The sequence below is a fragment of the Tachyglossus aculeatus genome, chromosome 4, assembly GCF_015852505.1.
Source record: "Tachyglossus aculeatus isolate mTacAcu1 chromosome 4, mTacAcu1.pri, whole genome shotgun sequence".
In the NCBI taxonomy this organism is placed as follows: domain Eukaryota; kingdom Metazoa; phylum Chordata; class Mammalia; order Monotremata; family Tachyglossidae; genus Tachyglossus; species Tachyglossus aculeatus.
In genome coordinates, this window is record NC_052069.1 from 136687659 (window position 1) to 136715499 (window position 27841).

General features: G+C 53.8%; 1 protein-coding gene across 3 annotated transcripts in view; it reads left to right on the top strand.

Annotated features, from left to right (window-relative positions):
• EXOC6B (exocyst complex component 6B) overlaps window positions 1-27841 on the top strand; it is a 388942-nt gene that overhangs the window by 197218 nt on the left and 163883 nt on the right. For all 3 annotated transcript variants that reach the window (XM_038745562.1, XM_038745563.1, XM_038745564.1), the window contains exons 9-15: window positions 15292-15375; window positions 15560-15606; window positions 18414-18534; window positions 20749-20820; window positions 22019-22116; window positions 23439-23544; window positions 24842-24951. In XM_038745562.1, coding sequence (XP_038601490.1) covers window positions 15292-15375; window positions 15560-15606; window positions 18414-18534; window positions 20749-20820; window positions 22019-22116; window positions 23439-23544; window positions 24842-24951 — 638 coding nt within the window. The remainder of the gene's footprint in view (window positions 1-15291; window positions 15376-15559; window positions 15607-18413; window positions 18535-20748; window positions 20821-22018; window positions 22117-23438; window positions 23545-24841; window positions 24952-27841) is intronic.

The following is a 27841-nucleotide window of genomic DNA, read 5'->3' on the forward strand; positions in this document are numbered from 1 at the left end:
GCTTTGCACATAGTAAGCGCTTAACAAATACCCTTATTATTCTTATTATTCTGTAGCCTTCATTCTTCTCACGCTAAGCCCCAGAGCACATATATACAAATCTATCATTTATTTTAATGTCTGTTGTACTCTCCTAAGTGCTTAGTAATAATAATGATAATGATGATGATATTTGTTAAGCGTTTACTATGTGCCAAGCCCTGGGGTAGATACAAGGTAATCAGGTCATCCCACGTGGGGCTCACAGTCTTAGTCCCCATTTTACAGATGAGGTAACCGAGGCCCAGAGAAATTAAGTGACTTGCCCAAAGTCATACAGCTGACAAGAGGGAGAGTAGGGAATCGAACCCACGATCTCTGACTCCCAAGCCCGGGCTCTTTCCACTAAGCCACGCTGCTTCCCAAGAACACACTAACCCGCAGCAAGAGCTCAGTAACTGTGATTGATTGATTGATAATGACAGGGGCCCATAGTAAGCACTTAACAGACGCCACTAAGGTGAGCGAAGCGAAACAAAAAAACTGTTTTTTCCATATGTAGTTATTTTTACATCTGTCTTCCCCGTTGGAATGTCAGCTCCCCATGGGCAGGAAGCAAGCCGTATACCTCAGTTGTACTTTGCAAAACATCTGCACAGTTTATTACACTCAGTGGGTGGGCAATAAATAGCAGTACCATGTGGGCATCCGAGGCAGCACCCTTTCCATTCATTCAGTCGTTTAAATTAAGTGCTTCCTGTGTGCAGAGCACTGTACTAAGTGCTTGGGAAAGCACAGTACACCAACAAGCAGTGACAATCCCTGTCCACAGTGAGCTCACAGTCTGGTGAGGGGGTGCCCAACGAGGATCTGATAGTAATGATGGCGTTTATTAAGTGCTTACTATGTGCAAAGCACTGAATCGAGAACCTGCACCCAATAGGTGCCTAATACAGAGCTTTGTGTGACCCTGGAACAGTGCTGTATATAAATTAGGCACACAGTACAGTTCTCTACCTATAGAAAGATCGATCAGCTCATCAGTGGTATTAGCAAGCCGTGGTATTTATTTAGAGCCTGCTACATTCAGGGCACTGTACTAAGCACTTGGGAAGCACGTAGTAAGCACCTATTAAATGCTTAATGAGTACCACAGTTATTATTTGGGACAGGGATTGGGTCCAACCTAATTAACGTATATCTTCCCCAGTGCTTAGAAGAGTATTTGACACAGAGTAAGTGCTTAACAAATACTGTAAAAATCCCAATGCCCTGCACACGGTAGGTCCTCGGTAAATACTGTTGATGATGTTATCACTGTAGGCTGTAAAACCTCGAAGGGGATTGAAATAAAGGGGAGGAGGATGAAATAAAGGGGAGGAGGGTGAAAGAGAGGGCGAAAGCGATCCCCTAGAAAGCCAGAAAGTAAATAGGAACATCAGGAGGAGGCTGCCCGTCCCTCCCACACCGGATGCTAAAAACAACAAAGATTTGCCCAAAATATGACTAAAAAAGAAAAAAAAAGTCTGTTCCCGATGTAGCAGGGGAAGCCAGGCTGCATCATCCTTGGCCTGACCTGAATGTACCGAGTTACCCAAGGACCGTGGCGCAGGAGGCCAGAGGTTTTAGTGTGGTCTGCAAACCACGGGGGGAGCCACGTTTTCCAGACGGCGAAACACAGGGCACCTTGTTCCCGCAGAACCGTTTAGGTCAAACGTGGTTATGAAAAACAGATGAATTCTGGCGATCGAGTGCCGCTTTGACAAATCTTCCATTGTTTGAGCCCGCAGTCATTTCTGAAAAATGCGGAGCGGGCCGGGCGGCCGGCTGACCAGGCCGGGGCGCTCCTGGGCTCTGGCCCGCCCCTCCCTGGCGTACGGGGGTCTCGGCGGTTCCCAGGGGCCTGGGGAAGGTCAGCTGGGCGGGGGGCCACGCCAGCAGGAGGAGTGGCACATTCCCAGCCCGATCCAATCCCCCCGGGCCCTGCCTGTTGACAGGAAAACGGAGCTGTGCCAGGGACTGTACTAAGCATCGGTGTGGGTGCAAGTAAATCGGGTTGGACACAGTCCCAGTCCCACATGGGGCTCATAGTCTCAATCCCCATTTTGCAGATGAGGGAACTGAGGCCCAGAGAAGTGAAGCGACTTGCCCAAGGTCACACAGCAGACAGGTGGAGAAGCCGGGATTGGAACCCATGAACTTCTGACTCCAAGGCTCGGACTCTAGCCACTAGGCCATGCTGCTTCTCCAGTTGAAGAAAAGACAGCCCAGTGGTCAGGACAGAAAGGACAAGCTTTTCTGTCCTTTCTTTTCCCTTTTGCAGAACACACCTGGGCTGCAACTCCAGAGCTAGAGAGCTGGGGTGTGTGTTTGTGTGTGTGTGGTGTTTTGTGTCAGTGTCCCTTCTTACGGAGAAGCAGCGTGGCTCGGTGAAAAGAGCCCGGGCTTTGGAGTCAGAGGTCATGGGTTCAAATCCTGATCCAACAACTGTCAGCTGTGTGACTTTGGGCAAGTCACTTTACTTCCCCGGGCCTCAGTTCCCTCAGCTGTAAAATGGGGATGAAGACTGTGAGCTCCCCGTGGGACAACCTGATCACCTTGTTAACCTCCCCAGCGCTTAGAACAGTGCTTTGCACATAGTAAGCGCTTAATAAATGCTATTATTATTATTATTCTTTCTCCCCACCCTCCCTTTCTGTTGGAGTGGCCCACACTGTCATCCACCCCATCCTCACTCAGGAAGGATCCTCTTTTCCCATAGAGCTTCGGAAAGCATCGTCTTCCACTGACGTCAGCTCTTGGAGGAGCAGGAGTTCATTCATTCATTCATTCAATCGTATTTATTGAGCGCTTACTGTGTGCAGAGCACTCTACTAAGCGCTTGGGAAGTACAAGTTGGCAACATAGTTGTTCAGGAAAAGTTGGCATGGAGTCGGGAACCCCCTCGGCAGGCCGGGGCGAGGAACGGAGATGACTCTCCACCCCTCCCGGTCACCGCGGCCCAGCCCCAAACCCAGGCCGGCCGAAGAACGCGAAGCTGTAAATAAAGGGATGTGGGAAGACTTTGCCGTGCGCTGCATTGGCCTGAACTCCGTGGAGAGAGAGACAGGGAGGGAGGGAGGGGAGGGGAGGGAGAGACAGGGAAATGAGGATTTCGCTCCAAGGATCGGGAGGTTGGCTGTGGTGGAAACGAACGGCGCGGGAGTGTCGTCATCCGGGGTCCCCGAGGGCCGCTCGGTGTTCCCGGGCAGGGGGTTATTTTTAGGTCAAGCCTTCCCCTCCGCAGACCACCCTGCTCCCTGCCGCAGGCCCGCGTCGGAGAGCGTAGGGAAGCAAGGCCTGCGCGAGCGTCCCTTCAGACCACAAGGCTCACAGAGGGCTGCCTGTTCAGGGATTGGAACCTTTGGCTTCCCCCCAAAGAACCTGGGTTGCGAGCTGCCGCCCTGGAGGGTTTCCCTTTGCTCCCTCCCGGCCCCTCGCCTTTGGGCCCCCCGCCTCGGCCAGGTTCGCCCCTTGCCCCTGGTCCGGTTCCCTGCGTGGGAACAGCGGGAGGCTCCCGCGGCGTCTGCCGCGTGGGGTGGAGCTGATGTCGCGGGGCATCTGTAGAGAAGCAGCGTGGCTCAGTGGAAAGAGCCCGGGCTTTGGAGTCAGAGGTCATGGGTTCAAACCCCGGCTCCGCCAATTGTCCGCTGGGGGACTTTGGGCAAGTCACTTCACTTCTCTGGGCCTCAGTTACCGAATGTGAGCTCCCCGAGGGACAACCTGATCACCTTGTAACCTCCCCAGCGCTTTGAACGGTGCTTTGCACATAGTAAGCGCTTATTAAATGCCATCATCATTATTATTATTATCTGTAGCCAGAGCCAACTCTCCTTGCTGTTGCCTGGCACAGAAGAAGAAGATACCTTCTGCCATCGCTTCCTGGGCCCTGCCCATCCGCCTGACCCTCCAGTGGCGCTCCTGGAGCCTCCTGATCCCTGCATCCCTCCTACCCTCTAATAATAATAATAATAAATAATAATCACTGTGGCATTTATTAAGCACTGACTATGTGCCAGGCACTGTAATAATAATCATAATGGCATTTGTTAAGCGCTTACTATGTGCAAAGCACTGTTCTAAGGCTGGGGAGGTTACAAGGTAATCAGGTTGTCCCACGTGGGCCTCACAGTCTTAATCCCCATTTTACAGTTGAGGTAACTGAAGCACAGAGAATCTAAGTGACTTGGCCAAGGTCGCACAGCCGACAAGTGGCAGAGCCGGGATTTGAACCCATGACCTCTGACTCCAAAGCCTGGGCTCTTTCCACTGAGCCACGCTGAGGATGCAAATCGGGTTGGACACAGTCCCCATCCCACGTGGGGCTCACAGTCTTAATCCCCCTTTAACAGATGAGGTCGCTGAGGCCCAGAGAGAGGGAAGTGACTTGCCCAGGGTCACACAGCAGACAAGTGGCAGAGCAGGGATTAGAACACAGGGCCTTTCGACTCCCTGGCCCGGGCTCTAACCACTAGGCCGGGCCGATCCCCCTTCTCCCATTAGGTTGGGTCACCGGTGATGACAGGTGGGGAGGGCAGGGCCCTCACGACTCTCTTGGCAAGCGTTAGTCGGCCATCTGCCGCCTTGCTCCCGGGATGTCCGTGTGGTCCTTGCCCGCCGGAAGCAGTGGAAGCTGGGTGAGGGCAGAGGCCTGGCCCAGGTGGGAGAGGGAAGTGGCCAGAAACGGGCAGGGGCAGTGCCCACTGGGGCAGACTGGGTTAAAGCGGGTTATAGCTCATAATAAAGGTATTTCTTAAGCCCCTACTACGTGCCAGGCACTGCGCTAAGAGCCGGAGTGGATACAGGTACGTCGAGTTGGACACTGTCCCCGTCCCACGTGGGGCTCACGCTCTTATCCCCATTTTACAGATGAGGTCACTGAGGCCCAGAGAAGGAAAGCGACTTGCCCAGGGTCACACAGCAGACAAGTGGCGGAACTGGGAGTGGAACTCAGGTCCTCCTGTCTCCCAGGTATCCACTCCACCTTGCTGCTTCTCAGCGAGTCCATCACTTGCCGCCTCCTCTCCCCCCTCCCTCCACTGGCCAGACCAAAGGAAGACTCTGCCCTGCCGTGGAGCTGAAGCCAACAGGGAAGGGGCCTAACCCTGGGACCCTCTCCTTGCCCAGAGAATAGGTTCGCGGTAAACGGGTGGCCACCTGTCACGGCCCAACTCACCCGTCGGGCTCTCTCTTGGGGTTGGTTTCCATTCTGAAGCAGAGCTCGGTAGCAGGGTGAGACGGGGCTTCATCCTGACGGAGCAATTCCCAACGAGGGCTTGAAGCCGGCCCCCTACCCAGCCTGGCATCCTCCTGGGCTCGGGCTCTCCCAGACTGGGCATTCTAGGCGAGGGGCCCCAATCAGATCGTCTCTCTCCAATTTAGGGCTGCCAACTGACCCCAACCGCCACACTGGCAACGCTCCTGTGGGCGACCGGGGTCGCTCCGAGCCGGGCTCCGGAGAGCCGGAAAAGATGCGATCCTGGGTCCACGGCGGGGAGGGCGGCGAGATCTCAGGGCTCGGTCCCGCCGCCCTGCCAGCCCACGGTGCCGTCCACGCCGGACGCCCTGATGGGATCCTGATGGGCCCCCTCTGACCCCAATCACCCGGGTGGGGCGCGAGAACCCAGCCGGGGCCCACCAGAGTTCTCATTCATTCATTCAATCGTATTTATTGAGCGCTTACTGTGTGCAGAGCACTGTACTAAGCACTTGGGAAGTACAAGTTGGCAACATATAGAGATGGTCCCTACCCAACAGTGGGTTCACAGTCTAAAAGGGGGAGACAGAGAGCTTAACAAAACGTATTAACAAAATAAAATAAGTAGAATAAATATGTACAAATAAAATAAATAAATAGAGTAATAAATATATAAATAATAAGTAATATAATAAGTAATAAATAAATAAATAAAGGGCCTGGCGCTTAGGTAGCGTGAAGCAGTCGACATTGGGCAATCTCGCTGTGTCTCGGGCTGTTGTCACGGTCATCAGGGCCGGAATTTCATTCGGTTTTCCTCCTTTGCAACGCCCGGGTCGCCATTAGCGCTATCGCTCTATTATTGCTTGCCCTCGTTTCCCCGCCGGGCCAGGCCGGTCTCTCAGGGGCGGGCGTCGAGTCAGCCAGCAGTCCCGAGCCACACAGCCGAGCCGGCCCGGCCAGGTTCCGAACTATCCTTTTGGCCTTTCCCTAGCACTCTGGGGTGTGGAGCAATTTTTTTTTTAATATGGCATTTATTAAGCGCTTACTACGTGCAAAGCACTGTTCTAAGTGCTGGGGAGGTTACAAGGCCATCAGGTTGTCCCACAGGAGGCTCACAGTCTTAATCCCCATTTTACAGATGAGGTAACTGAGAGAAGTGAAGTGACTTGCCCAAAGTCACCCAGCCGACAAGTGGCGGAGCTGGGATTTGAACCCATGACCTCTGACTCCAAAGCCCGGGCTCTTTCCACTGAGCCACACTGCTTCTCAGCGTTTCCAACGTTCCCAATGGTTGGGCTCCTCGTCATCGTCATCTGTGGCCGTTGTCAAGATCTGGGCTGTGTCCCGCCAGGCGGGGAGAGACAGAGAAGGGAAATTGCCCGCTCCCAACGCGAGGCGCTGAGGGCGTAAACTTGATGTGGGCACGGACCCGACCCTGCCAACTCGATTATGTTGTTCTGTTGGACTTTTCCAAGTGTTCAGTACAGTGCTCCACACGCAGTAAGCACTCAATAAATACAATTGATTGATTGAGGAGCCGGGAGGTGGCATGGAGGCCCTCTCGCAAGGTCAGTCAGTAAGCGCTCAATAAATATGATTGAATGAATGAATGAATGAATCAATTATATTTTTGCACTCAATAAATACAATTGATTGATTGAGGAGCCGGGGGGTGGCATGGAGGCCCTCTCGCAAGGTCAATCAGTCAATCAGTAAGTGCTCAATAAATACTATTGAATTAATGAGTGAATGAATGAATCAGTTGTATTTATTGAGCACTCACTACAGGCAGAGCCCTGTGTTAAGCAGGAGAAAGTACAGTAGAGAAGCACCGTGTTCTGATGGAAAGAGCACAGTCCTGGGAGTGCTTTGCACATAGTAAGCGCTTAATAAATGCCATTATTATTATTATTATTATTATTAGAGGACCTGGTTTCTAACCCCGCCTGTGTGACCTTGGGCAAGTCACTTCACTTCTCTGGGCCTCAGTTCCCTCATCTGTAAAATGGGGATTCATTACCTGTTCATTCATTCATTCACTCATTCAGTCGTGTTTACTGTGAGCCCCTGGGCTTTGGAGTCAGAGGTCATGGGTTCAAATCCTGGCGCCGCCACTTGTCAGCTGTGTGACTTTGGGTAAGTCACTTCACTTCCCTGGGCCTCAGTTCCCTCATCTGTAGAATGGGGATTAAGACCGTGAGCCCCCTGTGGGACAACCTGATCATCTTGTAACCTCCCCAGCACGCTTAGAACAGTGCTTTGCACATAGTAAGTGCTTAATAAATGCCATTATTATTATTATTATTATTATTATTATTATTATTACAGAGCATGTACTAAGTGCTCAGGAGAGTACAATACAATAGAATTGGTAGGCTCTTTCCCTGCTCACAAGGGGCTTACGGTCTAATAATAATAATCACAATAATTGTGGCATATGTTAAGCACTTACTATGTGCCAGGCACTGTACTAAGCTCTGGAGTGGATTCAAGCAAATCGGTTTGGACACAGTCCCTGTCCCACATGGGGCTCACAGTCTCAATCCCCACTTTCCAGATGAGGTCACTGAAGCCCAGAGAAGTAAAATTTGGGGGGGTTAGGGGGTGGGGAGAGGTGCGACTTTGGGCAAGTCAATCAATCAATCAATCAGTCGTATTTATTGAGCGCTTACTGTGTGCAGAGCACTGTACTAAGCGCTTGGGAAGTACAAGTTGGCAACATATAGAGACAGTCCCTACCCAGCAGTGGGCTTAACTCCTCTGTGCCTCAGTTCCCTCACCTGTAGGATGGGGATGAAGACTGTGAGCCCCCCGTGGGACATCCTGATCACCTTGTAATCTCCCCAGCGCTTAGAACAGTGCTTTGCACATAGTAAGCGCTTAATAAATGCTATCATTATTATTATTATTATTTGTTTGCTAGGCACTTACCACGTGCCAGGCGCCATTCTAAGAGCTGGAGTGGAAACCAGCAAATTGGGTTGGACCCTCTCTATCCCACGTGGGGCTCACAGTCTCCATCCCCATTTTGCAGGTGAGGGAACTGAGGCACAGAGGAGTTAAGTGACTCGCCCAAGGTCATGCAGCAGACAAATGGCAGCAAACCTTGTGACTCCCAGGCCCGTGCCCTATCCCTATGCAGCAGACAAATGGCAGCAAACCTTGTGACTCCCAGGCCCATACTCTATCCCTATGCAGCAGACAAACGGCAGCAAACCTTGTGACTCCCAGGCCCGTGCCCTATCCCTATGTCATACTGCTTATCTATCGCTGGTTATCGATTGATCTCTGGTATGTACTGAGCGCTCGCTTGCTTTGTGGAGAGCCCCGCACAAAACGCTCGGGAGGGTACACTACAACAGAGTTGGTAGATGTGACCCCTGCCCACAAGGAGTTTAGAGGAGAAGTTGGGCGTTAAAAGCAGATTATTGGATTGGTTTCATCACACCCCACAGACAAACATTTTAAGTAAATGCCTGCCAATGACAAAGTAAGAAATCATCTTTAGGAGGCGTGAAGATGTAGCCATCTAGTCTCGGCTTGCTACCGCTTCAGCAGAACCCTTTAATTTTTGCCTCCTGATGGCTTCTGCTTAGTTACTCGGTTTTATGAAGAAAAATTGGATCTGCCACCCGCAGTACTGGGGAACATCCAGCTCCTCAATTTTACTCGCTTTTGGCCCGCTACACATCCGCCATACACCCCCTGGCCTGGAATGCCCCCCCATCCCATATCCGCCAAGCTAGCTCTCTTCCTCCCTTCAAGGCCCTACTGGGAGCTCACCTCCTCCAGGAGGCCTTCCCAGACTGAGCCCCCTCCTTCCTCTCCCCCTCCTCCCCCTCTCCATCCCTCCCGCCTTACCTCCTTCCCTTCCCCACAGCACCTGTATATATGTATATATGTTTGTACGTATTTATTACTCTATTTATTTATTTATTTTACTTGTACATATCTATTCTATTTATTTTATTTTGTTAATATGTTTTGTTTTGTTCTCTGTCACCCCCTTCTAGACTGTGAGCCCGCTGTTGGGTAGGGACTGTCTCTATGTGTTGCCTACTTGTACTTCCCAAGTGCTTAGTACAGTGCTCTGCACACAGTAAGTGCTCAATAAATACGGTTGATTGATTGATTGATTGATTGTTGGGTAGGGACTGTCTCTATATGTTGCTGACTTGTACTTCCCAAGCGCTTACTACAGTGCTCTGCACACAGTAAGCGCTCAATAAATATGATTGATTGATTTATGGAGCACTTACTGTGTGCAGAGCCCTGTACTGAGCGCTTGGGAAGTACAAGTCAGCAACATATAGGGATGGTCCCTACTCAGCAGCGGGCTCACAGTCGAGAAGGGGGAGACAGACAACAAAACAAAACATGTGGACAAGTGTCAAGTCGTCAGAATAAATAGAAGTAAAGCTAGATGCACATCATTGACAAAATAAATCGAATAGTAAATATGTCCAAGTAAAAAAAATAGAGTAATAAATCTGTCCAAACATATATACAGGTGCTGTGGGGAGGGGAAGGAGGCAGGACGCATTTGGGGCTGGGAGTCCCATGTGGGATCTGATTATCTTGTTTCTACTGCAGTGCTTAGTACAGTGCTTGGCACAAAGTAAGCACTTAACAGATACCGTTAGTGCTATTATTATTATTATTATTGTTGTTGTTGTTGTTGTTGTTGTTGTTGTTAGAGGCAGGAAGTGGCAGGTCTGGGAAAGACTGCATTTCCACCACAGAGATTGCCATCCTAAACCAGAGACCACATGACCTTGGGAGCAGGGTGTGAGGCTGGGAGTCGGGAAATCCAGGCACCAGTCAAGACTCGTACTAGTTCATGTACGGCCCCCAGGTAATAAGGATGATGATGGTGATGATAATAATAATAATAATGATAATGATAACTGAGGCCCAGAGAAGTGAAATGAGTTGCCCAGGCTCCCACAGCAGACAGGTGGTGGAGCCAGGATTAGAACCCACGACCTCCCCGAGTTCCAGGCCGGCATTCTTGCCACTCCACCCTCATCAGTAAAGCGGGGCAAGGGTACCCACCCTCCCCGAGTCTGCGACTGTGAGCCCCTCGTGGGCCAGGGCCCTGGTTCCAAGTGCTTGCCACCCAGCAAGCTCTCTGTCGGGATCAGAGGCCTTTTTCAGAGGGAACCCGTCCGTGTCGCGGTCTAGCATCGGAGCCCGAGGGGAACCGCTCCTTCCCCGACCGGCCGGGCCCATCTTGGGGAAGGCCCGCTTGGCTCCTGAAAGGGAAATTCAAGTCTTCCCTCGATCAATTGCTTTAATCATGGAGGAAGTCCGGCTTTATGTTCTGGCCGGGCAGGTGAGTCAGTTGTAATTTTCGGGAGCTTGGGTTGCTAAGTGTGATTAAGATACCGGTCCCTTTGAGGTTTACCCTTTCGCTACTCCCGCACAACTGTTTATCATGTAGGGTCAGGGGTTATGAAAAGCGGTCGTCAATTAAAGCTTTATTAGTTGTAATTGGTAAGGCCCTGAGAGAAGCCAGCCGAAGGAAGGCAGATGATAAAAGACCCTTTGTGGAGATATTTAATAAATTAACACTCTGTCTTGGAAGGGGGGAAGCTGATTACAAAGGCCAGGATTGTTAATCATAATGTTTACTTTCTTCAAAAGCGCAGACCCTCCTCCTCCATAATCTTGAGCAATCTTTCTTCCTTTCTTCTTCTCCCCCATTCCGGTAGCAGTGTGGGCCCTGCCCGGGTCAGGCCCGGGATAAGGCGGAGGGAGAGCGCCAAGACAAACAGAAGCGACAAGGCCGCCCCGCTTAATGGTGGCACCCTCGCTCGAGCCTCTGCGGGGGCTCGGCACGGGGTGAACTGGGAGCGCCTTTTCGCCCCATCGGAGGGATCTGGGATGCCCCGCCGTTTGCCATGGACGTCTTCCTCGCCCTTCTGGCCTCCCGAGGGGGCCGCCATCACCACGGCCGGGCCTTTGGCCAGGCTTTTTGGCCGGCGAGGTCGAAGTGGGGCCGAGCTGGGGGGGCAGGGGGTGCCCGGCCCTTTCTGGATCCGGACAGTAGGGGGCATCTCGGACTCACACTTTCTTCTCATCTCCAGGGCCGTTCTAATGAAAGCAAAGCCCGCGCTTGGCCTGCTGTGCAAATTAGCCATATGGCCAAGTGTAATATCCCGCTGAACCTCATTACTGGCCCTATGAAAAGCGGCCCCCCCCCCCCATCCCAGCCAGGCAAATTAAAATGGCCCTTTCTGTATTTTTCCTCCGAATAAACCTGTCTTCACAAGGGCGCCCGGGCAGTTAAAAGGGAATTCCAGCTGCAGCCGGGGTGGTGAAATTACAGGCTTTGCCCAGGGCCAAATGGAAAATATTGCTTCCTGTAGGCAGGGCTGGGAGAACAATGATGCGCCCCTCCCCCTTCCTCCTCCTCCTGCTCCTCCTTCCCCCCAAACCCGTGGCCAGCCCCTTGGTAGCCGGGGGTCCTGTTCTATCCTGTCTCTGACCAGGGAGCGGACCACTTTGGGCCAATGACTCCTCCTCCCTCTTCTTCGCTCGGGCCTTAGACCCAGGACTGTAGGGCACCTGTCCTCCCCGCCCTGGCAACCCAACCGGGTGGTGGGCCCAGCCTCAGCCTGAGGACGACAGGGCAACGGGAGGGGCTGGGACATTGGCGCCGCTCCAATCCGGCAGGGCGCCGGCGTGGTGGTCTCTGTGGGTCTTTGGGGTTTCCGTGGCAGTGAGCTGCTGTGCCATCACCTGGAGCCGGGCGCGGAGGCGAGGGTGGCGAACCAGGCCAGGCTCCCGGGGCTCATCTGCTCAAACCTCCTTTGCATCCCGTGGCAGTACTGCTTGACGGCAGCATCGCCGAGAGGCCTGGCAGAGGGGACGGGGCCGGCTGCCGGGCTGCCGTGGGACCTTCCTGAGCCGAACGAACCCGTCTCACGCGGGCGCTCGCCTGGCTCACCTCCCCGGGCCCGGAGCGGATGACCGGGCCTCCCCTGCCACCCTGCGAGATTGAGGAGAATAGAGGAAGCGACGTGTGTGGAGGTGCCGGGGAAACCCCGACAGCCTCCGTAGGCTCGCCATTGAGGCTTGAGAGGGAGGGTGGGAGAGAGGAAGAGGACAGTGTGAGGGGGAGAGGGTGAGCAGGATGGTTCAGTTTGGAGAGCCACATTAAAGAGGTGGGAATTCTCCCAAGGCGGTTACATTCCGGGGAGCTGGGATTCGCCGACCGCACCACATCAGCCTCATGGGGCGACCAGGTGGAAGAACGGAAATCGGAAAGTGCCAGCCGAGAATCGAGCAGGGCTGGGTAACCGTGCTGACCAGCCGGGCCCTCCTGCCGTCCCCTGCCGGAGTTCAACAGAGGGAAAACTAGAGAGCTCAGGGGATTCCAGAGGCCACTTCATTCAGTCATATTTATTGAGTGCTTACTGTGTGCAAAGCATCGTACTAAGCACTTGGGAGAGTACAATATAACAGACAGACCCATTCCCTGCCCGCAACAAGCTCACAGTTTAGAAAGGGAAACAGACATTCATATACATAAACCAATATAGAAATAAATAAGTTACAGATATAAATACATATGTGCTGTGTGGGTGGGAGGGAGAATGAATGAAGGGAGCAAGTCAGAGTGATGCAGAAGGGAGTGAGAGAAGAGGAGACGAGGGCTAAGTCAGGATTCCTTCCATCCGGGGAGATGACCTCATTACCATCGCCCTCCCCTGCTCTGCTCTGTTTCTGCTCCCATCCATATACTGTCCTCTTTTCCTGCAAGGATCATTTTAAGGACTGACAATCCATCTCCAGAAAGCTCGTTTTTTGGCACTGCGTGGTTAGTGTAAACATCACGAGGGCTCTCACCGGCACACTTCTGTCTGCCCTGCAGGCCGGAGGAAGCCGATCTGGAAAACAGCCTTGGAGTCTGGTAATTGTGTGGATTTCCACACCTCCGGGGTCTGGGGGTTAGTCTGCCGTGGTCGAAAGGGAACTGGATTAGGAGTCAGGGGATAAAGGGTCCTTCCTTTGAACTTCTCCCACCTGACCTTGAGTAAGTCGTTTGGTCACACCGAGGGGTCGCTTTCCGAACCTCGAATGGTGAACTCGTTATTTCTGTGGTGGAAAGAGTCTGGGGATTTCCCACCACCGCTCTAGCCCCTTCCAGGAGGAATTGGGTCTATTAATGATATAGGTCTCCTAGCTTCTGGCAGACTTCGTTTTGAGAAAAGAGAATCTGTGTAAACCAACCCCAACATTACACTAAATCTCAGATCCTTGAACAGAAAACAGCATATCCTCAGATGTGTAAAGATGCCCTTCCTCTCTCTTCTCTTCTCTACACTCTCTCTTGCTCAGTCCTCTCCACTCTCTGCCCCCTGCCCTCTCACACCTCTCACCTCTCACTAATAATAAAAATAATTGTGGTTTTGTTAAGGGCTCACTTACCACACACTGATTTAAATGCTGAGATAGTCACGGGGTAATCAGCTCACAGTCTTAATATCCGTTTACAGTTAATAATAATAATAATAATAATAATAATAGTAATAATGGCATTTATTAAGCGCTTACTATGTGCAAAGCACTGTTCTAAGCACTGGGAAGGTTACAAGGTGATCAGGTTGTCCCACGGGGGGCTCACAGTCTTAATCTCCATTTTCCAGAGGAGGGAACTGAGGCCCAGAGAAGTGAAGTGACTTGCCCAAAGTCACACAGCTGACAAGTGGCATAGCGGGATTTGAACCCATGACCTCTGACTCCAAAGCCCGGGCTCTTTCCACTGAGCCACGCTGCAGCTGAGGGAGCTGAAGCTCAGAGAAGTGAAGTGACTTGCCCAAGGTCACACAGCAGACATGTGGCGGAGCTGGGATTAGAACCCACAGCCTCCGACTCCCAAGCCCATAATAATGATAGCATTTATTAAGCGCTTACTATGTGCAAAGCACTGTTCTAAGCGCTGGGGGTTACAAGGTGATCAGGTTGTCCCACGGGGGGCTCACAGTCTTAATCCCCATTTTCCAGATGAGGGAACTGAGGCCCAGAGAAGTGAAGTGACTTGCCCAAAGTCACACAGCTGACAAGCCCATGTTCTTGGCGGTGCTGATCCCTCTCATCCTTCCCCTCCCTCCCTCCCTCCCTTCCTCCCCATCTTTTCTCTTCCTCCAGTCCCTTCCCTCCCTCCCTCCCTCATTCCGTGCCTTCTTACTTTTTCTCAGCTGGGCACAGAGAGGAAATTCTGGGATTCCCCCCTCTCATCCTTCCCTGCCCTCCCTCCCTCCCTTCTGCCACATCTTTTGTCTTCCTCCAGTCCCTTCCCTCCCTTCCTCCCTCATTCCGTGCCTTCTTACCTTTCTCAGCTGGACACGGAGAGGAAATTCTGGGATTCTCCCCTCTCATCCTTCCCTGCCCTCCCTCCCTCCCTTCCGCCCCATCTTTTGTCTTCCTCCAGTCCCTTCCCTCCCTCCTTCCCTCATTCCGTGCCTTCTTACTTTTTCTCAGCTGGGCACGGAGAGGAAAGTCTGGGATTCCCCCCTCTCATCCTTCCCTGCCCACCCTCCCTCCCTCCCACCCCATCTTTTCTCTTCTTCCAGCCCCTTCCCTCCCTCCTTCATTCCGTGCCTTCTTACTTTTTCTCAGCTGGGCACGGAGAGGAAATTCTGGGATTCCAGATGAGCAGCAGGGACAGGGTGTGGTGCCAAGGCAGGAATGCCAGGCGCAACTGTTAACAGTGACTACAAGGTGAGTCCAGATAAGCTCACTTTGGGCAGGGAACGGGTCGACCAGTCAATCAATCAATCAATTGTATTTATTGAGCACTTACTGTGTGCAGAGCACTGTACTAAGCACTTGGGAAGTACAAGTTGGCAGCATATAGAGACAGTCCCTACCCAACAACGGGCTCACAGTCTAGAAGGGGGAGACAGGCAATAAAACAAAACATGTGGACGACGGGTGCAAGCCTCCTTCGTTGTTCTGGAGGGAGAAGTTGGGGAGGGAGACTCTACTTCAGGCGGGATTGTTGTTCCTCTCCCCGGCCCTTCCCACCAGTCGATGAGTTCAGCGTTCTTTTCGTCTCTTTCCAGGGAGCCCGAGAAACCTTTGAGAACTACTACCGGAAACAAAGACGAAAACAGGCCCGCCTGGTGCTTCAGCCCCCGTCCAACATGGTGGGTAGGAGTCCGGGCCTCCAGCCCCCGCTGTCCCCCTCCCACACCCCGCACGATCCTCCCCCCCACCCAGCCTGAGGCAAGGCGGGGCACCAGGCGGGGGCGAGGAGCGAGGTGTTGCCCCGACCTCCCTCGGGACCGGCCGCCCTCACCCTCAAATAACTCTTCTCTGCTTCGTTTGCAGCACGAAACCCTAGATGGCTACCGGAAATATTTCAATCAAATTGTAGGGTAGGTATGCTTTTTCTGTCCCTCGCTCTAAATAGGCCCAGGAGCTGACCTTGAATGTCTCCGGGGACAGGCCACTGGCCATCGGAGGGCACAGCGGGATCGACACAGCCCGGAGACCTCGGGTGGGAATTGAGGAGGCCTGCCACCCCGGTGAGGGGCGGGAGGGGGACCCGGAGGGGGGCTTTCCCTTCTTGCCCAGAGATTCCCGATAGGGCCCGAGCGTTCAGCAGACGGTTTTCCAGCCTGCGATGGGGAGCTGGACCGTTTCCCCATTTCAGACCGTGGCCTGGGCTGGAGCGTTTTGAGCGGCTGGCCTTCTCAGGCTTGGACAGATGCCAAAGGGTGATTCCCGCCCTGTGCCCTGGGGCTGTTTCCCAGTGTCTCAGACCACTGGCTCTTGGGGTGGCTTTCCTGATGACGATGATAATTTGTTAAGTGCTTAGTACGTGCCAGGCACCGCACTGAGCTTTGGGGTAGATACCAGGTGATTGGGTTGGGCGCAATCCCTCTCCCAAATGGGGCTCACACTCTCAGCCCCCATTTTAAAGACGAGGTAACTGAGACGTTCCGGGCTCAGGGAGCTGATCATTGGAAATGGTATGGGGATGACCTCTGCTGAGGGAGCACCTGTATTTTCATAATTTAGTGCGCTTTCTGGCATCCCTGCAACCTCTGGTGGGCAGGACAAAGGAAGGCAGGGCAGGTGGATTGCATCAGTCAGTTGATCCGACAGCTGCTGTGGAAGTCCAGTAATGCTGTGTACTATGTGCCAACCACTGTGCTAAGCGCTGGGGTGGATACGAGGTCATCAGGTCCCACGTGGGGCTCACAGGTATCAGATCCCCATTTTGCAGATGAGGGAATAATGATGGTATCTGTTAAGCGCTTACTATGTGCCAGGCACTCTACTAAGCGCTGGGGTAGATACAAGCAAATCGGTTTGGACACAGGCCCTGTCCCACGTGGGGCTCACGGGCTCAATCCCCATGATAATAATAATTATGGTATTTGTTAAGCGCTTACTATGTGCCAGGTACTGTTCTAAGCGATGGGGTTAGATAATCAGGTTGGGCTTCGGGCCCACAGTCTTCATCCCCATTTTCCGGATGGGGGAACTGAGGCCCAGAGAAGTGAAGTGACTTGCCCAAGGTCACCCAGCAGACAAGCGGCGGAGCCGGGACCGGAACCCAGGTTCTTGTGATTCCCAGGCCCGTGCCCTGTTCACCAGGCTGGAATCCCCTTAATGAATGTCAGTTAGTTAGTAGGGTTCCCCCAGGAGGGAATCAGTTCTGTGGGGCCTTATAGGGAGGTTTCCTATTCTTTACCTGACTATCCACTGATAGGGATGTCCAAATCTGTGTGGTTCCCTAACAATATGTCCCCTATAGAGGTGTGAATCCCACCCTCCCCAAGCCTGGGGTGAGCCTGGGGTGAACCCGGCCCTATCACCAAAGTCACCTCCTCTTTGTTTGATCCTAGTTTCTTCACAGGTCAATTACCTAGGAACTGTCTGGGAGCTAGCTATTGAAAAGAAGGGTCTGAATTCAGCCTGGAGGCCCAGGGGTGATAGCTGCAATTGCCTTTTAAATGGGGACTAGGAAAATTGGGGAAACACAGTTTAGCATGAAACTTTTTATCTCCCTGACATGCTGTGTCCCATTGGGGTCAGCTATTTCTTCCTAAGAGATATGCAGGATTATCTCATCCAGGATTTCATATTTGATCTGGGGACCAAGGTTCACAGTGCCCCCCACCACCCCGCGAAGTCTGCCACTCCCTTTCTTCCCCATTCTTTGTAAATTCCTATTATTGGGCCTTTCAGGGTCCTCACATTCCTCCTCCCCTTAACCTGGCGCCTAAAGTACAGTGTAGGACCAAAATGCCACTGGGGTCATTTGTGAACTCCTCTTGGTCAGGGGTCATTTCTTCTTCTGTTGGACTTTCCCAAGTGCTTAGTAGAGGGCTCTACACATGGTACGTGTGCCGTAAATATCATCGACGGGTCGGCCTTTGGAGCAGAGACTCGATCGAGAGAGCCACAGGCGAACACGGGTTATTGTGCCGGGGGGAAACCTGGGTGATTCTTGAGGATTCTTAACAGGCTTCCGAACAAAGAAATTTACCTGCAAACTTGCCTAGGTACTGCTTTGAGGCCTAATGATAATCAGTGAGATATTTGTTAGTTTGTGCCAAACACTCTATTAATTGCTAGGGTAGCTAAAAGACAATCGGTTCAGACCCAGGCCTTCTCCCACGTGGGACTCTCAGTCCAAGTGGGAGGGGGAACAGGTATCGAATCCCCACTTTACGGATGAGGAAGCTGAGGCCAAGTGAAGTGAGAAGCAGCGTAGCCTAGTGGATAGAGCACAGGCCTGGGATTCAGAAGGACCTGGGTTCTAATTCTGTCTCTGCCACTTGTCTGCTGTGTGACCTTGGGCAAGTCACTTCATTTCTCTGTGCCTCAGTTACCACATCTGTAAAATGGGGACTAAGATTGAATCCCATGTGGGACAGGGACAGCCCAATTAGCTTGGAACTACCCCACAACTTAGCACGGCGTCTGGCACATAGGAAGCATTTTACGAATACCATATTAAACTAAAAGAAAGGTGACTTGCCCAAGGTCACACAGTCGGCAAGCAACAAAAGCGGGGATTGAAACCCGGGTCCTCTGACTCTTGGGCCCAGCTTTTCTCCCTAGGTCGCGCTGTTCTTTCTGGTTTGGGGGGACGTTCCCCAGACCTCATCCTCAGGACCTGCGTGCCTTTCCTTTCTGACACCTGTCCTTTCCTGTCCTTCTTATTAAGGTTTTTCGTGGTCGAAGATCATATTTTACACACGACCCAGGGATTGGTCAACAGAGCCTACATCGACGAGCTGTGGGAAATGGCCCTGTCGAAAACGGTCGCGGCCCTGCGGACGCACTCCGTGAGTACTGGGGTCCGGAGGCCCTGTCTGCTTAGAGATCGCGGTGGGCTTGCATTGCATACGTGTGTATGTGGGGGTTCTGGGGTGATCAGTTCAGCTTCCCCCGTCTCCAAATCCTCCGGAGGCCAGGTCGAGGTGAGCCGATTCTGCCCCGCTGTCTCACTCAAATCGCACCGGTCCGTCCAGCCGACCTCTTGAACCCGTGTCCCACCAACGTGAAGCAGCGTAGCTTAGTGGATAGAGCACGGACCTGGGAGTCGGTATGGTCTGGGTTCTAATGCCGGCTCCGTCACTTGTCTGCTCTGTGACCTCGAGCGAGTCACTTTGCTTCTCTGTGCCTCGGTCACCTCTTCTGTAAAATGGGGATTCAGAGCTTGAGCCCCGTGTGGGAGAGGGGACTGTATCTACCGTGATCAACTCATATCTACCCCAGTGCTTGGCACCTAGTAAGTGCTTAAAAACACCATAATTGTTAATAATAATTATTAAGACAAGCCTTTTCGGCAAAGATGCCTGCCTGGGAAGGGACCGAGGGGATGCCCAGAAGAAGAAGCAGAGTCCCTCCTTCAGCATTTAGTCCCAAGAGAGGGCACCCGGCCGGTTGAGGGAGGGTGGAGTACCTGTGAATCGAGGTTCTGAAGCATCAGGGGATTGGACCTCGAAGGCAGTGACCCTTGGCCCCGGGGAATCTCCGTAAGATGGCAGCTGCTTAGCTTCGTGGGATGCTGGGAGAAGGATACGGATGAAAAGGGCTTTTGAACCCCTTAGCCGGGTTTGGATTAAGCGAACCCAGACCCACCGGAGGAGATCGGCAAATAATAGCTGATTCTGAGGGTGGAAAGGGTCATCTGGGCCATCCCCCTGCCCCCCCACTCCGCAAATGCAGGTGGGAGTGTGCTACCCCCCCCCGTCGGAGAAATGCCAAAGCAGAGTAGCGAGAGGCCCTCTCAGGCCCTGTCGGTCACCTCGTGGCAGACTCCCCAGTGGCAGTGAAACCCTCTCCCCAGCCCTTGCTGCCTCAGGAGTATGGCCCAGGGGTGAACAGGTCATCAGGCCCGAAGAAGCCTTCCCTTGGCGGTTGGCCGAAAGCCCGACAGCATCAGCAGCAGGGAGGAGCGAGGTAGGAGCCGGGCCCGGACCCTTAGCCGCTCCCAACCCTCGAGATCCTCTGACCCCCGGAGACCCTGGCGGGGGCCGCCAGTCACTGCCGGGTGGCTTGGAGCGGAAGAGCAGGATTCCAAGCGTGCAGAGCGCCTGTGGATGGAGCAGCCCAAGGGGAGCGTGTGGAATGTCCCCGACTCTGCAGGCTGTCTAAGGGGAGCAGAGATAACAACCAGTACTGCTGGCGGGCCGTGGGGCTCCGGGGGCGGGATGACTTGGCATTTCTGTGTAACTCTGGGCTGCCCTCGGAGAGCCTCGGCCTCCCACCGTGTCGCTTCCCTCCCCCATCCTGGAGACTCAGGTTCCATAACAGAAACGGCGCTCAGAGCCGGTCCCCGGGAAGCGCTGGAGGGAATTGATGAGCTCCGGCCCGTTCGGAAACTTGCCCGGCTCGCCAAGCGGGGCAGGGCGGGAAACACGGAACGGAGGCCAGCCTGGCCGCCAGTCGTGGTGCGTCCTTGGGCGGTAGAGGGAGAGATGGAGAAGTTCCTCACCCCACCGGTTGACCCAGTGAGGCTCAGTAATCCTGGCAGGTGTGGCACTGAGCAGTGTGTTTCCCATTCTGTGGGACTCGGGACCCCCGGGGAGCTCGGTCAGACCCCCTGAATTGTGGGGGCAACTGCCAAGGCCTTTAGGGGATCTGTTGAAAACCGGCATGTGGCCAAGCGCCGCCTGGAGGGAGATGAGAGCCCGATGCCTCTGGAAGTGGCCCCCCCCCCTGGCCCCAAGCCGATGGAGACGGAAATAATCCCCGCATGTCCGTTCACGGTCTCCCGATCGGACGCGTAAACTCTCCCTTGGCCGCTCCTTGGCGAGCCTTGTAGGGTTGAGGAGGACTGGAGCGGGGAGGGGACCATGTCCCTATTTCTGTGTTTGCCCCCTGCCTGTCACAATCCGGGGCAGGTAGCCCCACGGCCCCGGGCGGCAGAGCTGCGGGAGCCAGCTTTCTGCCGGAGCACCAGGCGAAAGCTCGGGGACCGAGGCAGCGGAGCATTTAACTTGGCTTTCCGCGGCTGAGATGAGTTCTCTTCCTCTCCCCTCGCTCTCCTCTAGTCCTACTGCTCCGACCCGAACCTAGTGTTGGATTTGAAGAACCTCATAGTGCTGTTTGCGGATACGCTGCAGGTATGGACTTCACACCCGTGGAGAGTCAGCTCTCCTGGTGGTCTCCGAACTTGGCCTTCCCGACCCTCTGGGGAGCCCAGGAGGCTTTCGTTTTCAACATAAGCCTTTCCTCTTCCTCCTGACACCCGACTTGTTTTCCTTTCCCTTTCCAGAGGCCCAAGGTCCCCAGCGCCCCCCTCCCCTACCATAAATAGCCTCTTCGAAGAGCTCCCTTCGGGCTTTGTGAGGTCTTGGCTGGGGCCGTGCTTCTGCCGACCCCATGCTGGGACGTGTGGGCCGGCCTAGTCGGCTGCACCTGCGTTGTCAGGACTAGGCGCAAACCCCAGGAGGGTTTCTGCAAGTTCAGTCCAGTTGGCACAGACCGTTCCTCTCAGCCTGGCTCCCAAATGAAGGAGGCTTCTCCTCCTCCTCCTCCTCCTCCTCCTCCTCCTCCTCCTCCTTCCCCTTCTCCTCCCCCTCTCCTTCTCCTCTTCCTCCTCCTGTTCCGCCTCCTTCCTCCCCAGCTGCTGGGACAGGGTTCCCCTGTCAGCTGGCAAGCAGGCAGGTAGCGCTCCTGGGTGGCCAAAGCAGCATAGCGTTGGGAGAATAATAATAAGAAGAATGTTGGTATTTGTTAAGCGCTTACTATGTACCAAGCACTGTTCTAAGTGCTGGGGTAGATACCAGGCAATTAGGTTGTCTGTCATGGGGCTTACAAGTCTTAATCCCCATTTTCCAGATGAGGGAACTGAGGCCCAGAGAAGTCAAGTGACTTGCCCAGAGTCACATAACTGACAGGTGGCAGAGCCGGGATTAGAACCCATGACCTCCGACTCCCAAGCCAGTGCTCTTTCCACTCAGCCTGATGTAGTGGATAGAGCGTGGGCCTGGTGGTTAGAGGTTATGGCTTCCGATCCCACCTCCTCCACGTGTCTGCTATGTGACATTGGGCGAGTCACTTCACTTCTCAGTGCTCAGCGCTTAGAACGGTGCTTGGCACATACTAAGCGCTTAACAAATATCATCATTCTCATACCCAGGGGCCTTAGTGAGCTCATCTGGAAAACGGGGATTAAGACTGAGCCCCACGAGGGACAGAGACTCTGTCCAACCCGATTTGCTTCCTCCCCACCCCTCTTAGTAAAGTGCTTGACACATAGTAAGCACTTAACAAATACCACAGTTATCAGTACTGTCATTAGAATTATTATCCCCCCAGGTGTATGGCTTCCCTGTGAACCAGCTCTTTGACATGCTGCTGGAGATCAGAGACCAGTACAGCGAGACTTTGCTAAAGAAGTGGGCGGGCGTCTTCAGGTGAGAGCGAGTGCCCCACGCTTGTGTGTGTGCCAGCATGCGTGTGTTTACGTGTGATTGGGAGGAGAGGGTCGGGGCTAAAAGACCACCTGCCGCCTTGCCCTTCCGTCTTGGATTTTCCAGGCTCCAGGCGGCCTGGTCTCTTATCGACCCATCACAGGGGCAGTGGGTGCCCCCGTTGAGCTCTGGTGGACCCCAGCCCCTGACGTAGGGAAGTTCCAACTGAGTCCCCGGGGTCCTGGTGGCACCTTTGCCGCCACTGGCCAGGGCACCCTCGGTCACAGGCAGGCGGGCCCAGCCCCAGTGTGGGTAGCCCCAGGACACCTAGCCTCTGACCCTCACCCCAATATCTGGCCCCAATATCAAGGACCAGCATTGGGAAGGACTATTTCCCTGGCGTTCACAGTCAACTGGGCTAGGAAGGGGAGAAAGCTTCCCTTGGCCACTGCTACTCGCTCAGGCGGTGATGGACGGATTTTGTCACCGGTGGATCTGTGGGAATGGGAATTGTGCCGGGGCTAGGATATGACAATAGACTGTAAGCTGTGAGCAGGGAATGGGTCTGTTGATTGTTATTTTGTACTCTCCCAAGCGCTTAGTACAATGCTGTACACACAGTAAGCGCTCAATAAATACGATCGAATGAATGGCTGCTGCCGCCAGGTCCAGCTTCTAGCCTGCCGGGACCGTCACACCGCAGGAGCCAGGGAGGGGCAGGGCAGGCAGAGAAGAGAAGGCCTCCCGGGTGGGATTCGGGGTGGGCGGCCACCACGGTGCAGAAAAGTGGGGCCGGCAGGGCCTGGGGAGCAGTCCAGACCCCTGCACAAAGTCGGCGCTACACCGGGCCTGACATCACGTAGGGGGCCAAGCCGGGATTCGGGCCAGCGTGACTTTCAGGTTGGGGGCGGCCAACCTCCGACCCGGCTCGATCTCCGGTTTCCCCAGCTCTTCTTTCTCCCGCTAGGACTGCGCAGCCCGAGTTGAAGGCCCGTAGGGCATTGACGTCACTGTCCAAACTCCCATCACAGCCACCTGAATTCGGCTCCCGGCAACCTCCCCTCCCCTCCTGGAAGCCGGCTGTTTTGGGCCAGGAGTCTGGAACGACTCCGGGCAGGGGGCACTAGCCAAACCAGGGTGTACCCATTGTCCCAAGGGAGAGAGCAGGGTATCTCCATTTCTGACGTAGGAGTGGGGGACGTTCCTAGCATGTGAGATGCCTGGGCTCTACCCCTCACCCTCCAGTTGCTGGGAAATCCCCAGGCGCTTCTCCAGCCATGTCCACGCTCACGTTTCTTTCCTCCCACGTTCCCTCGTCTGCGTAGAAGCATCCTCGATTCTGACAACTACAGCCCGATCCCGGTGACGAACGAGGAGCTGTACAAGAAGGTGGTGGGGCAGTTCCCTTTCCAGGACAACGAGCTGGAAAAGGTAAGCCGAGCACCTCGATCTCCGATCGCTTTCACCCCTTGGATTTGAGGGCTCAAAAGTGCTTGGAAGGCTTTTCCTTGGTGATGATCACCGAGCCCCAGGGTGGGGCTTGGGTAATAAAAGTAGTAATAATTGTGGTAGTTATTAAGTGCTTCCTATGTGCCTGGCACGGTACAGAGCACTGGGGTGGATATGGGCAAATCAGGTCGGAAACAGTCCCTGTCCCACATGGGGCTCGCCGTCTTAACCCCCGTTTGGCAGGTGAGGGAACTGAGGCACAGAGAAGTGAAGTGACTTGCCCAAGGTCACACAGCAGCCAATCAATCAATCAATCGTATTTATTGAGCGCTTACTATGTGCAGAGCACTGTACTAAGCGCTTGGGAAGTACAAATTGGCAACACATAGAGACAGTCCCTACCCAACAGTGGGCTCACGGTCTAAAAGAAGCCAAGTGTTGAGACAGGGATTAGAACCCGTGACCTTGTGATTCCCCGGCCCATGCTGTAGCCACTACGCCACGTTGCTTCTCGGGTGGTCAGAATCTGCCACTCACAAGCCGTATAAGGGACCCCAGTAGAGAGACAAGTAGTAAAGGGGGTCACCTTGGTGTCAGGGACTGGCAGGGATTCGATAGCTCCATGGACGAGTTCTCCGTACCTAGGCCACTGGTGGGACAGTCAGAGATGGGGAGGGAAGAAACCGAGGTGTTGGGTGGTCCATCCCTTACCAGAGAGCAGGTGTCCAGGAGGAGACCCTGCCATGATCTTCATACTCTTGGCCTAGCGAGAACAAATGAGCCTTTGGCTGGGTTCATCTCTCGCCCTAGGCAGTCACCGTTTGGCAGTTGGGGAGGTGGGCTTTCCCTTGCAAACCGCCAACCCCAAGTGGGAGGTAGATTATCGCTCTTGGCCGCCCCGGGGTCCCGTGCTTTAGGTCACGGAACTGGTGTCCTGAAGACTTACTTTCACACCAGGTGCGAATTTCAAAATCGGAAAATGAATCAAAGCCGGATAAGTGTTTTCGTGGGGGGTGGGAGGGGGTGGAATCATCTCCTGGCCCGAAATGCTTCCCGCCGACCCTCCGTCCTTCCTCGCCTGTGAATTCCCAGCTGGCCGGCAGACCGCTGAACTCCAGGGGCGGCCAGGGGGTTCTCAGGAATGCCAGCGTGCAATTCAAGGCCGGAGAGCAGCGAGCGTTTCCAGAGACGGAAGTTTCTCTCGGGCTGTGGCTAATTTGCCAAAACCCTCAATGTCTGTTGGCTTGTGACCCCGATTCTTTGTTTCCTGCATTTACAGCAACCGTTTCCAAAGAAGTTTCCTTTCTCCGAGTTTGTGCCTAAGGTTTACAATCAAATTAAGGAGTTTATCTACGCCTGTCTCAAGTTCTCCGAAGATCTGCACTTGAGGTAGAGTATGAGACGGGGTCAGCTGAGTGGGGAACGGGGGGCCGGGGGGTGGTGCCACCCTTCTCCAGGCAAGGCCTTGCTCGGACGTTTGCTTGAGCCCAGAAGGGTTGGAAGATTTAGGCCTGGACAGACCCGATGAGGCGCTGTTTTATTTTATAAATCTCACCCGACAGGAACTGGGAAGATCTTGAAGCAATTTTGGGTTCGGGGGGTTGGTGATCCAACATGTTTTCCCACCATTGTTTATTGGCTTTCCTCTCTCCAGATCTGTTCTTCTCCGGTTTCCCAAACTGGGCAGTGTGGGGCGGGAGGCAACACGTAGCGATTGCCCACTCACTTTGGTCATTTCACCCTGGCCTCTGGCTGGAAGGGGAGAAGCCTTCCTTTGGTCGGGATGAGGGAAGAAAGTACCCCCGCTTCCTGGCTGAGCGTTACCATCCCGGCCCGAGCGGCCTTTCTCGGGGAAACTTGGTTACTCGTTGCCCCCGGAACCAGCAGGGCTGGGTGGAGGCAGATTCCTCCCTGCCGGAGTCAGGTCTGTGTCTAGAACCTTCCCGGCGACCAGTACCGCTAGGAACCCGACAGGGTCGAGGCGCTAGGGCCCAGCCTTCCTCTGTTGGATCGGTTTTGTAAATGAAGAGAGACACAGAATGCGAGTTGGGGAAATCACACCATCATGGGATGGCGGCATGAAGGAAAAAGCAATCTATCACCTCCCAAATCTCTCTTTCTAGCGCCGGTTTTACATAGTAATCGGTCATTCATTCAATCGTAGTTTTTGAGCACTTACCGTGTGCAGAGCACTGTACTAAGCGTACAGTACAGCAATAAACAGACACATTCTTTGTCCACAAAGATCTCATAGCCTAGAACCGGGGAGGTAGACATCAATACAAATAAATAACTGACAGATATGGACATAAGTGCTGTGGGGCTGGGATGGGGGGAAGAACCAAGGGCAATTCAGGGCGACGCAGAAGGGAGTGGGAGAAGAGGAAAGGAGATGCTCAATCTGGGAAGGCCTCTTGGAGGAGATGCACCCTCAACAAGGCTTTAAAGAGGAGGAGTGTAATTGTCAGATTTGAAGAGGGAGGCGTTCCGGGGCAAGTGGCAGGACGTGGGCTGGCGTCAGTGGCGAGATAGGTAAGATAATCACGGTTGTAATAATGATAAATAGTAGTATCTGTTAAGCGCTCACTATGTGCCATGGACTGTACCGCTACTACTACTGATAATAATAATTGTGGTTTTCTTCTGGCATTTGTGAAGGCCTTACTATGTGTCTGGGACTGTACTGAGCACTGGGGCACAGGACACAAGAGGCTCTGTTGGACACATTGCCTGTCCCACACAGGGCTCACTGTCGTAATCCCCACTTTATAGATGAGGTAACTGAGGCACAGAGACATTACAAGATCCAAGATAATCTGAGGAGACACAGCACTTGCCCCACATAGTGTTCACAGTCTTAATCCCCCTTTTAGAGATCGGGTAACTGAGGCCCAGAAAAGTGAAGTGACTTGGCCAAGGTCAGCACAGCAGACAGGTGGTGAACCTGGGATTTGTGAAGCGCTTACTTTGCGTCAACCACTATGCTAAACACTTTGGTAGACCCAATATAAACAGAGCAGACCCGATCCCTATCCCATGGGGGGCTCACAATATTTTATCCCCATTTGACAGAGGAAACAGAGGCCAAGAGAAATTAAGTGACTTGGCCAAAGTCACACAGCAGGCAGCTGGCAGAACCCTGTTCCTCTGAGCCCCAGGCTTCTGCTCTTTCCACAAAAACCCATGTTGCTGACTGTCGAAATAGGTCTGGGCCTGGGTGTTGGCGTTTCTTCCCCTTCTTTTCCAACTTCACTCATTTGAAGTTGAGGGGTGTGCGGGGTGAGGAATATTCAAAAAATACGATTGAATGAATGAATGAATGAATGAATAGATAACCAAAGATTTCTTTTTTTTTTTTTTTAACAAAATGCCGCCTGACCTCCCTAGCGTGGCCTAGTGGATAGAGCACGGGCCTGGGACTCAGAAGGTCCCGGGTTCAAATCCCAGCCCTGCCATTTGTCCGCAGTGTGACCTTGGGCAAGTTACTTGACTTCTCTGGGCCTCAGTTCCCTCATCTGTAAAATGGAGATGAAGACTGTGAGTCCCATGTGCGACAGGGGCTTTGTCCAACCCGGTTAGCTTGCCCACCCCAGCGCTTAGTATGGTGCCCGGCACACGGTAAGCGTTTAACAAATACCGCAATTATTATTAATATCGTTATTATGACAGGGCTCTCGGAGCGAGCGTCTCCAAGCCTACACGGGAACGGCTCCACGGCTGGCAGAGACCGGACTAGCATGGCCTCTGGAGCCGGAAGAAAGGGTCTCTGAGATTGCCAGCGAATGCCTCTCGCCCGGCATTCCGAGATGGAGGGTTTTGCCAGCAAGCGTTCCCCAGCAGGCACCCCCGACTCTCCCCCACAAAGAAGTCCCCCCGTAGCCCCCCTCAGTCAGCGGAGGTGAGAGGGAGGAGGGCGGGCCGGGAGCCGAGAGAGCATTGGCCTCTCTGCCACCCAGATGGCTCGGGGGTCGGCCCGAGAACCCCTGGCGCCACTTCCTGCGTTTCCCGGTGACAGCCGGGTTGAAGTTTTTATTAGGAAGTCCGCCCGCAGCTGACAGCCAGCTTTCTCGCTCCTGCTCTCGGGTCCTCCTTTGGCGCTCTTTCCGCTCCTCGGCTGTCACTTCCGCAGCACCCCGGGTCAGCCCGTCAATGCCGGCCGACCCGGAGGTCGCAAGTACCGCCGAGGGGAAGCGGAGCGGGAGGCCGCCGCTGTTCACACCGACGGTTCTCCTTGGGACTCGGGCGCTCTCTTTTCTTTTGTGTGCTTCTCCAACAACTC